We start from the raw sequence: 12,091 nt of genomic DNA, 5'->3' as shown, positions 1-12,091 counted from the left end.
ATCGGCACACACCTTCTCATGATCGTCGTCGACCACCACCGTCTCATGGATCCCATCGACATATGTCACCATGTGATCATCGACGACACAAGCCACCCCATGAGCGCCATCGACCAACATCTTCCACGAGTCTTCAACGACGCCACTCAAGCCATGGTGATGATGCACGAAGACGAGAGCCTCGACATGAAGGCGACAAACACCATGATAGGGTGCCTACCACTCCAAGGATGGCAAGTGCACATCGCGCATACCTTCCTCATAAGGCGACTTCCACCTCTTGTGCCACCACCACAATGGCCTCTACCTCGTCACCCCAAACGCCGAGAAGTGACATTCAACAGCGGAGACTTTGCGTACCTCCGTGTCACCCCTCTCAAAGGAATGCAACGTTTCCATGTCAAGGGCAAGTTGGCACCAAGGTACATTGGTCCTTTCAAGGTCCTTGGTCGCCGCGGAGAAGTCTCATATCAACTGGAGCTACCCGCAGAACTGTCTGAGTTTCATGATGTCTTCCATGTCTCCCAACTCTGGAAATGCCTCCAAGTACCTGACAAGCCCGAGGTCTTCAAGAACATCGACCACCGCTCTATCGACCTAAACCAGGATTTAACATACCGCGAGAAACCACTTCAAATCCTGGAAGAAGCCGTAAGGGTCTCTCGGAGAAGAAAGATCAAGTTCTTCAAGGTGCAATGGAGTAACCATTCTGAGGAGGAAGCCACCTGGGAACGGGAGGATTATCTTAGGAGCGAGTTCCCATATCTCTTCAGCTCTTAGATCCGGAATCTCGGGACGAGATTCTTTTAAGGGGGGAAGGTCTGTCACAACCCACTTTTCAAACCCTGCATATTTTCTAGTTTTAAAAAAATATGGGCCAACAAAAACTTTTCATACATTGCTACCTAGTGTTGCATAGCATGTTGTGTTGCTTAAAATATGTTGGAAGTATGTGTTCATGATTCACTTCTCACACTAAAACCCTTAGTATCAAATTTTTGTACCAAAATTAAATGAGGGAATTTTCTTTCTTTGCACCACTAGTGTGACAGCTTATAAGTTTTTCCTTCTTCACCTCATATTGGAGCACACAAGTGTACATGCCTTGGCATGCCACTTTTTCCTCTTCACTCACCATACCCCTCTCTTTTTCTCTCTTTTAGAGCAAACCCGAGGAAGGAGGGACACTTCCCCCTCTCTTTTCTTTGCAACTTTTCTCTCTCTTTTCTCTCTTATGGCCGGACAAGTGACACCCTCACTTTGTACTCCCCTCTCCCCTCCACCTCTGGTTTTTGCCAAACCCTAGGGGTACACTACCCCCCCTTCTTCCTTTATTCTTTTTCCCTCTCAAACTTGGTGCCCTTGCACCACCACCCTAGCCCAACTCATCTGGCCCGCACCCACCCCTCTCCTGGACCCCTGGAGTCCTCTCCCCTCTCTTCACCCCCTCTCTGGCCCAAAACCGAGCAGCCCAGCTCGCCCCAAAACCCTAGCCCACGCCCCCACTCTGGAATGCGCGCACGCACGCAGACGACGCGACAGGGCGTCGCCTCGATCGCCTCCCTCGCGCCTCGGAACTGCGCGACCGCCTCGACTCCCCCGCATGCTGACGCCACCGCGCGGACGTCATCGCGGCCCCACGCGATGACGCCAGCCCTCGCGCGCTGGTTGGCCGGCGCCACCGCCTGACGCCCGCCCGTTGCCCTGCCTCGCCTATAAAAAGGGTGCCGCGCCCCTCCTCCACCCTCACACACTCCCCACTCCCTTCCCCCACCTCCACAGACGCTCTGCAGAGCGCCCGGGCGCTGCTGCCGGGCTGCTGCTCGCATCGCACGGCGGAGCCCCGCCCGATCACCGCCAAGGTCGCCGAGCCGCCGCCGTCGACACCCCTCTCTCCCTCCTTTTTCTTCACTCACCCCTGGCCAAGCAGCACCTCACCCTGCCCTTCTTTTTTTCCCCAGACCTGCCCGAGGACGCCGCCGCGAAGCCCTGCCCGTGGAGCACCGCGGGAGCGTCGCCGTCGGGAAGAAGCAGGGAGGAGGAGCAGGACGCCGCCCAAGCCGACCCCGCCCCGTTCCGCGACGACCCCGACCCGCCTCGACCCCGCCACCGTGCCTCCACCGTCGCCGGTAAGCCTGGCCGTCCCTGCCCCGCCTCTGCCGGCCGCCTGTGCGTGCCCAGCACCGCGAGATGAAGACGATGGCCCTAGGCCATCCGATCTCCATCCCACGGCTGCATGGGCCATGCAGGCCAGCGTGGCCATGCAGGCCTGGCCCACTGCGGGCCTCCCCCTTTTTCTTTTAATTTTCTTCTTTATTTCCTCCTGCCCGCGTGGCAAATTCTCCTGGGCCGGCCCGTTTCGCACGCAGCACGGCCCAAAAACCCCTTCCCGCCCATTTCCAGTTTGAAAATAAATTTAACATTTCTGTTTTTGAATTTAAAACCTGTGAACCAAATTGCTTATAACTTGTGATCTAAAATTCGAAATCAAATGAAACCAGTGACGTTAGAAAGATATTTTCAAGACCTTTCACATGCCACTGACCTCATATTTTTAAGATTTTTATACGAATTTTAGTGTATTAAACTTGCTCTATGTATTCTGCATACTCCACAAAAATCCTAAAATCATAGAATTAATATTTTTGACTGATTCCAATTGTGATGATCTTGTTTTAATGTTGTCCATCTCAGAAAAATAATATGGGTCCCTGTAAGAAATAATTCTGGTTCGTTTGTAAAAATGGTGTGTCACATGAAATGTTGTTCATTAAAAATTTGTTGTTATTTAATTCCCCCCCCCCCCCCAACCCTTTTTCCTATAAATTTGGCCAATGTATGTTTACTTTGATACAACATACACCCCTGCATGCTTTACCTTATACTTTTAAAACTTGATTCTTGAGTTATGTGTTGATTGTATGTTGCCCTTTTATTTTTCGCGACGTTAGATACGAACGTGGGAGAAGCCGAAGGAGAAGATTTTGGAGAAGGTGTTGAAGAAGACCAGGGACTAGCCAGCCAAGGCAAGCCATTTACTTTGATCCCTCGTTCTCTATGTTCTTGATTGTGATCTTGCCACCCTTGGTCTCTTGATTTATTGCGTCTCCTTGGGTTTGCTTAATTTGATTCTTTTACATACTTGCCACCAAGTGTGTAATGTCCACTCTCGATATTTTGCGTACTTACTCTAAGTATGTGAATCACATTTCATCACCATTTGACACCCTAATTCTAGTAAACACTTGGGATGATATCATTAAAATTGCTCTACTTTTTGATCATCTCCATTCATGCTCAATTGGAGTATGGATGACCTTGACACCCCTTCATGTTATGATGGCAATCATTATGCTATTATACATCTTAGTTCACACATAAACTTTAGGTTGGGAAAACCCTCAAGGTTCTACCTTGTTGTAAAAGTTTTTGTTAAAACCTTGGGTATAATGTTATGCCCAAGTGAGAATTTGAGAAAGGAAAGGATTGGGTAAAAATGATGGGGATGAGAAAGTGGTTGGGATATTACGAAAACTTTGGCGCCTAAGTACTCACCCATGACAACAAACTAGCGCAACCACATTACTCCAACATGGGCACGGGGCTTAGCTCGACGTTCGTTCTCTTTAGCATGAGGCACCGCATAACTATACAAGGGTACGGATACCCCCGAGTCCGGGTTGTCGAGGTTGGGACAATAGTATAACGGGAGGCCTTCGGGGCTGACCCGTCCGGAAGACACTATGGGTCTCCTGGCTTGGCGGTGGAGCCACGCTCAAAAGGAGGTGAGCTGCCACGGTGCCGGGGAGGTACATACTCCATAGGGTAGGACCTCTTGCTAATTAGAATGGGCGAAAGGCTTCGACTGGTTATCCGATACCCACATACTTTCGTATGATGGCCCGGGGATGATCCCGGCGGATTTATCAGATCTTGTGGGTAAAGTGCGCAAACTCTGCAGAGTTAAATCTATTCGAATAGTCGTGTCCGCGGTCATGGACGGTTGGATTAGCTGTTGCTTAGCCTGATGTGATTTGTTTATGAAAATGTTTGACAAAGGAAAGAAACGGGATTTGTGTTGGAGTACTTGGAGTACTGGAAAAATGGTTGATGACCACAATGAGGTGGTCGGATAGAAATTGATAAAAATTGGGTCTACCCTTCCTAAGTGTTTATGTCATGAAAGATCTTCCTAAATTGAGTCTAGTAGTAATGTCTTAGCTATATTCTCTCATCTCCTTCACCCATGAAGTTGAGATGCTAATCCCACTAAAACACTTCTTCTCGTCTACATAACATATTTCTTGTTACATAAGTGGTCATTCCCTCTTGATCCCCTAGTTAGACCTTGGTACCTCATTTTCCTTGTTATGTTACTTTGTAAATGGTTTGCGAGTACAATTCAAGATGTACTCACGGCTTTGTCCCTGGCTATTTACTTGGCCAGACTATGAGGAGGATTTTGAAGATGATGGAGGTTATCAGGACGACTATGCGACTTAGGACGTTTCCCGGTCAGCTGCCTGTAGGGTTTAAGGCATGACTTGGGCCCGACGAAGCTACTTGTATCCGCTGCATTTTGATGTTTGAATTCAGCCCGAAGTGGCAATTTATGTAAGACTTGGTCATGAGACCGTTTGTAAGACTATTTATTATTCGGTACTATGTAATGGATGTTGTAACTCTGATTATCAGTTCGGTTATGTGCTCATGTTACACTGATCATGGGATCATGAGTGAATGCATAACGGGTATCTCGGATATTTGAATTCGGGGTGCCACAGAGCTGGTATCAGAGCCATCCTGACTCTAGGGAAAGCCTTAGTTAGCATGGACGTTAATGTTAGGACAAAACTATTTTTCAATATCAAAAACGAGATGACTCTAAGCTGAAAGAATGCCTAGTCTCTCCCCTAAATTTTTCTCCTTAGAGATAAACTACTTGCATTAATCTTAATTGTTTTATATTATGTAACTTAAAATTTTGCACACTTATCATATTACTACCTGTATTAACCCTAAAATTTTGTGTAGATGGAGGAAGTTATGTACACTCGGAGCCATCAGGTGGGAGAGTCGCAGCCCTTGTTCCTCTTTGAGACTGCCCTGATCGACGTATGTCACGCCGTCGGTCGCCTCCGCCCCGAGGTGAAGGGCGGGCAGATGGAGCCTCATGACGGGGACTTGTCCTGGATGATCGTCTGCACCATCCGGGGCTCCCACGTCAAGCAGCTCCCGGAGTTCGAGATCCAGCTGTTCAAGCGCACGTGGGAGGACGGTTTGATCCGTGCGCTCCAGGCGGCTCTTGCACGCCTCACCTACCACCACCGCGCCGAGCTCGAGGAGAAGAACCTCCCTTATGCTCACTTTGGGCGGCGTGACGAGGAGGGCCTTCCCACCATCGTGCCGTATGTCTGCCCCCTCGGACGCCACGCTGCCCAAATGGAGTTCATCCTCGGCAAGACCCAGAACAGCCTCGATATCAGCCGGATGGAACAGGAGATGCTGAAGCATGAGTTGGACGAGACCAAGACGGACCTTGAGGAGATGAGGAGGAGAGCTCGCCGCCAGCGGAAGCTCAAGCTTCGGGCAAGAGAGGCCAAGTACATGCTTAAGGTGAAGGTGGCACACCTTAAGAAGGGACTCCGCGAGGCTGAAACTAAGATAGAGGAGCTGGAGGATGATGGCGAGGACCTTCGTAAGGAGAATGCTGCCCTCCTTAGTGACGATGATGACTATATGGACGAAGAAGGTTATGATTGGAACAACCCGAGCGAGGAAGATGAGGATGACTAGAACTTCATCAATGATGAGCCAGAAGAGCCAGCACCCTCTACCCCTCGCGAGTCGTCCGAGGAGGAAGACCCCGAGGAGCCGCCGTTTGAGGAGCCGCCGACCAAGGATGACACCATCATCCTTGACGACGACTAGTTTGAGCGCTTGCACCATCGCTAGTTATGTATGATGTCCCTTATGTAATCGTGTAGAACGATGTTGGTCCTATGGTGACCTTGATGTGGTGAACTTTGATCTTTTGGTGATGACTATGTTATGATGATGGTTGCTTTTGGTTTCATGCTTTCTTTATCTTTCGAGTTTTTCAACAAGTTTTTATGCATCATGACACCCCTCCCCCTTAGAAAGAACTCGCCTATCAAAATTGTTCCCTTTTGTCTCATGTCTTCATCTCATCAGATGGTTGACACTCGCCGAGGAGCGCACCAGAATGGCCCTCCACCCCCACCTGAACCCAACATGGCTCAAATCCTTCGTATCCTTATGGAAGACCGCCAGGCCGCCCGCGCTGAAAGTCAAGCAAACATTGCGGCTCTGCAGAATATTGCGCAGCTTGCCGCAGGAAACAACAACATTGGAGGTGATGGTGAAGACGGCCCAAGATCCAAGCTTAGGGACTTCCAGAATACTAATCCACCAGTATTCACCAAGTGCACCTCCCCTCTTGATGCGGACGATTGGCTCCGTACAATCGAGAACAATTTGGAAGTCGCGGCTGTAGGCGAGAATGAGAAGGTGGTTCTTGCAACTCACTTTCTCGCCGGACCCGCAAGAGCTTGGTGGGAGAATATCAAGGCAATGCAAGCTGAAGATCATGTGATCACTTGGGAGGAGTTTACTGCTAAGTTCCGCAAAGCCCATATCCCTTCCGGTTTAATCAAGATTAAGAGAGATGAGTTCTTCAACCTTAAGCAGAACAATGGTAGTGTGATCGACTACCTGGACAAGTTCAACACCTTGGCTAGATATGGACCTCAGGACACAGACACTGATGAGAAGAAGAGGGACCGTTTTCTTAATGGTCTTCATGAGGAGATTCAGAATATTCTCGTGGCCGTTCCTTACCCTGATCTGGAATCTCTGGTGGATGCCGCCATCATGGTGGAGTCAAAGCGCAAGGCAGCCTATGAGACCCGCAAGCGCAAGATGCAGCAGCAGCAGCAGAGTGGACCCAGCAATGCTAGGTTCCGCGGCCAGCCTCCACCAAGGCCGGCGCCTCAACCACAGCGAGCACCAGCCCCCGCTTATCGCCCCTCCAAAAACAACACCAACCGCCAGACTGTGCAGCCTCGTTCTGGAGGAGGAAACTTCAACAACAACCCCCGCAACAACCCGAATGCTCGCCCTCAAGGAGAAGGATGTTTCGCTTGTGGACAGCCTGGACATTTCTCTCGTGAATGCCCCACCAAGATGAACCCGGCTCAACGCCCCAATGCACCAAGACCAAATCAAGGCCAAGCTCGTGCTGCAACTGGGAGGAAGCCCCCACCTAAGAAGCAGGCTAATACTGCTAGAGGACACCTGAATCATGCCAATGCCGAAGAAGCTGAAGAATCTCCTGATATTGTGCTGGGTACGTTCCTAGTCCACTCCACCCCCGCCAAAGTTCTTTTTGATTCCGGTGCATCACATTCCTTTGTTACCGAACCCTTTGTCAAGAAAAGTAAAATGACACCCACCCTAATGGATAGACTCATGTTAGTTCAAATACCTGGATCCACCGCTAAAACTCGCTTATCTTGTAAACAAGTTTCGGTAGAAATCTTAGGTGTCCCCTTCCAAGCCGACCTCATCGTCCTAGGAGCCCAAGGATAGAAAGTAATTCTGGGAATGGATTGGATGACTAAATACCAAGGCCACATTGACTGTGCTCATAAGTCTATCACCTTAACCAATAGTGAAGGGATCCAAATAAAATACACCGCCACTATGCCATCATCTAAAGCCTTCTGTAAGCAAAGTATCTCTGGAACCCCCATCGATCTTGTCCCAATCGTTTGTGAGTATCCAGATGTTTTCCCAGAAGAGTTGCCCGGTATGCCCCCTGACAGGGATATCGAGTTCATCATCGAACTTATCCCTGGAACAGCACCCATAGCACAGAGGCCTTATCGCATGAACCCCCAAGAGCTGATTGAACTCAAGAAACAATTGGATGATATGTTGAGTAAAGGTCTAATACGACCTAGTGCCTCGCCATGGGGATCTCCCGTGATATTTGTGGACAAGCGCGACGGTACCATCCGCCTGTGCGTGGATTACCGAAAACTCAATGAGGTGACCATCAAAAATAAATATCCCCTTCCCAAGATCGAAGATTTGTTTGATCAAATGAATGGAGCCCGAGTTTTCTCCAAGATTGACCTCCGTACTGGTTACCATCAGCTCAAAGTACGAGAGTCGGATATCCCCAAAACGGCCTTCACCACCCGTTACGGATTGTTTGAGTACACCGTAATGTCCTTCGGCTTAACCAATGCTCCAGCCTACTTCATGAATCTCATGAACAAGGTCTTCATGGATTACCTCGACAAGTTCGTCGTAGTATTTATCGATGACATCTTAGTCTACTCCAAGAGTGAAGCAGAACATGAAGAGCATCTACGACTCGTTTTGGGAACCTTGAGAAAGCACCAACTCTATGCTAAATTCATCAAATGTCAGTTTTGGCTCAAGGAAGTTGGATTTCTTGGCCATGTCCTGTCCGCTGGAGGAGTCTCCGTCGACCCCTCTCTCATCAAGTCTATCATGGATCGGAAGCCGCCAACTAACCCAACCGAGGTGAGATCCTTCCTCGGATTGGTAGGCTACTACCGTAAGTTTGTAGAAGGGTTCTCAAGTATCGCCAAGCCCATGACCATGTTGCTCAAGAAGGGTAAGAAATTTGAATGGACAGAACAATGTGAAGCCAGTTTCAAAGAACTCAAGAAGCGTCTTGTGTCTGCCCCTATCCTCACCATGCCTGATGTCACCAAGGACTTTGTAATTTATTGCGATGCTTCCAAGCTCGGACTTGGTAGTGTTCTGATGCAAGAAGGGAAAGTTATCGCCTACCTCTCCCGACAGCTGCGGCCACATGAAATGAACTACCCAACCCATGATCTGGAATTAGCTGTCGTAGTTCATGCACTCAAGACTTGGCGTCATTATCTCATCGGAAATCGGTGTGACATTTACACCGACCACAAGAGTCTCAAGTATATATTCACTCAGAGGGAGCTGAATATGCGACAAAGGAGATGGATAGAGCTGATAAAGGACTATGATCTGAGTATTCACTATCACCCTGGGAAGGCGAATGTAGTCGCCGACGCTCTCAGTCGCGAACCATGTTCGCTGAATGCCCGTCTCAAAGTTGAACAACCTATGCTATACCAAGAGTTTGAAGAGTTCGGCCTGGAACTCGTTAGCCATGGTTTTCTAGCCACTTTGGAAGTTCAGCCGACCCTCCGGGATCAAATCAAGGAAGCTCAGAAAGGTCATGAGAGTATTGAATGTATCAAACGCCGTATGGACAAAGAGGAAGTGGCTGGATTTTCCGTGGACGGAGAAGGAATCTTGTGGTACAATGGACGTCTTTGTGTACCAACTATCCCTGAACTGAAAAACCTGATTATGGAAGAAGCTCATAATACTCCTTACTCCATTCACCCTGGTGGATCCAAGATGTACCAGGACCTCAAGGAGATTTTCTGGTGGCATGGGATGAAGCGCGACATTGCCTTTTTCATCGCTAGGTGTGATGTATGTCAGCGAATCAAGGCAGAGCATCAACGCCCGGCAGGTTTGCTTCAGCCATTAAAGGTCCCTGTGTGGAAGTGGGAAGAAGTAGGAATGGATTTCATCACTGGACTTCCCCGATCCAGCCGCGGACATGACTCTATTTGGGTCATAGTGGATCGACTGACTAAAGTCGCTCATTTCCTTCCCATCAAGACTACTTTCAATGGACATCACTTGGCAGACCTTTATATCTCTCGGATTGTCAGTCTCCATGGAGTTCCCAAGAGAATTGTATCCGATCGCGGCACACAGTTCACCTCTAGATTCTGGAGCAAGTTACACGAGGCCTTAGGGACCAAGCTCTCTTTCAGCACAGCTTACCACCCACAAACCGGAGGACAGACTGAGAGAGTAAACCAGATTTTAGAGGATATGCTCCGCGCATGTGTTCTAGCCTATGGGACAAAATGGGAAGACTGTCTCCGCTTTGCGGAGTTCTCTTATAATAACAGCTACCAGGCCAGCCTCCAGATGGCACCGTTTGAAGCACTCTATGGGCGCAAGTGTCGCACCCCTCTCAATTGGTCCGAGACTGGAGAAAGTCAAGTGTTCGGGCCTGATATACTTCGAGAAGCGGAAGAACAAGTCCAACTCATCCGAGATCGCTTGAAGGCTGCTCAATCTCGCCAGAAGAGCTACGCTGACCCCAAACGCCGAGAAGTGACATTCAACAGCGGAGACTTTGCGTACCTCCGTGTCACCCCTCTCAAAGGAATGCAACGTTTCCATGTCAAGGGCAAGTTGGCACCAAGGTACATTGGTCCTTTCAAGGTCCTTGGTCGCCGCGGAGAAGTCTCATATCAACTGGAGCTACCCGCAGAACTGTCTGAGTTTCATGATGTCTTCCATGTCTCCCAACTCTGGAAATGCCTCCAAGTACCTGACAAGCCCGAGGTCTTCAAGAACATCGACCACCGCTCTATCGACCTAAACCAGGATTTAACATACCGCGAGAAACCACTTCAAATCCTGGAAGAAGCCGTAAGGGTCTCTCGGAGAAGAAAGATCAAGTTCTTCAAGGTGCAATGGAGTAACCATTCTGAGGAGGAAGCCACCTGGGAACGGGAGGATTATCTTAGGAGCGAGTTCCCATATCTCTTCAGCTCTTAGATCCGGAATCTCGGGACGAGATTCTTTTAAGGGGGGAAGGTCTGTCACAACCCACTTTTCAAACCCTGCATATTTTCTAGTTTTAAAAAAATATGGGCCAACAAAAACTTTTCATACATTGCTACCTAGTGTTGCATAGCATGTTGTGTTGCTTAAAATATGTTGGAAGTATGTGTTCATGATTCACTTCTCACACTAAAACCCTTAGTATCAAATTTTTGTACCAAAATTAAATGAGGGAATTTTCTTTCTTTGCACCACTAGTGTGACAGATTATAAGTTTTTCCTTCTTCACCTCATATTGGAGCACACAAGTGTACATGCCTTGGCATGCCACTTTTTCCTCTTCACTCACCATACCCCTCTCTTTTTCTCTCTTTTAGAGCAAACCCGAGGAAGGAGGGACACTTCCCCCTCTCTTTTCTTTGCAACTTTTCTCTCTCTTTTCTCTCTTATGGCCGGACAAGTGACACCCTCACTTTGTACTCCCCTCTCCCCTCCACCTCTGGTTTTTGCCAAACCCTAGGGGTACACTACCCCCCTTCTTCCTTTATTCTTTTTCCCTCTCAAACTTGGTGCCCTTGCACCACCACCCTAGCCCAACTCATCTGGCCCGCACCCACCCCTCTCCTGGACCCCTGGAGTCCTCTCCCTCTCTTCACCCCCTCTACGGCCCAAAACCGAGCAGCCCAGCTCGCCCCAAAACCCTAGCCCACGCCCCCACTGCGGAATGCGCGCACGCACGCAGACGACGCGACGGGCGTCGCCTCGATCGCCTCCCTCGCGCCTCGGAATCGCGCGACCGCCTCGACTCCCCGCATGTCGACGCCACCGCGCGGACGTCATCGCGGCCCCACGCGATGACGCCAGCCCTCGCGCGCTGGTTGGCCGGCGCCACCGCCTGACGCCCGCCCGTTGCCCTGCCTCGCCTATAAAAAGGGTGCCGCGCCCCTCCTCCACCCTCACACACTCCCCACTCCCTTCCCCCACCTCCACAGACGCTCCAGAGAGCGCCCAGGGCGCTGCTCTGGGCTGCTGCTCGCTACTGCATGGTGGAGCCCCGCCCGATCACCGCCAAGGTCGCCGAGCCGCCGCCGTCGACACCCCTCTCTCCCTCCTTTTTCTTCACTCACCCCTGGCCAAGCAGCACCTCACCCTGCCCTTCTTTTTCCCCTGCACCTGCCCGAGGACGCCGCCGCGAAGCCCTGCCCGTGGAGCACTGCGGGAGCGTCGCCGTCGGGAAGAAGCAGGGAGGAGGAGCAGGACGCCGCCCAAGCCGACCCCGCCCCGTTCCGCGATGACCCCGACCCGCCTCGACCCCGCCACCGTGCCTCCGCCGTCGCCGGTAAGCCTGGCCGTCCCTGCCCCGCCTCTGCCGGCCGCCTGTGCGTGCCCAGCACCG

The 12,091-nt window shown here is 50.4% G+C and overlaps 1 protein-coding gene across 1 annotated transcript; it reads left to right on the top strand.

The window, feature by feature from the left end:
* The first annotated feature begins 384 nt into the window (after positions 1-384).
* On the top strand, positions 385-780 carry LOC139833747 (uncharacterized). The gene has a single exon (XM_071824093.1). It carries the CDS (start codon positions 385-387, stop codon positions 778-780), a length of 396 nt encoding a protein of 131 aa, XP_071680194.1.
* Positions 781-12,091: the final 11,311 nt, after the last annotated feature.

This window comes from Lolium perenne, chromosome 7 (genome assembly GCF_019359855.2).
Source record: "Lolium perenne isolate Kyuss_39 chromosome 7, Kyuss_2.0, whole genome shotgun sequence".
Lineage (NCBI taxonomy): Eukaryota > Viridiplantae > Streptophyta > Magnoliopsida > Poales > Poaceae > Lolium > Lolium perenne.
Note: the sequence above shows the minus strand (reverse complement) of the source record. Positions and strands in the feature narration are given on the sequence as shown.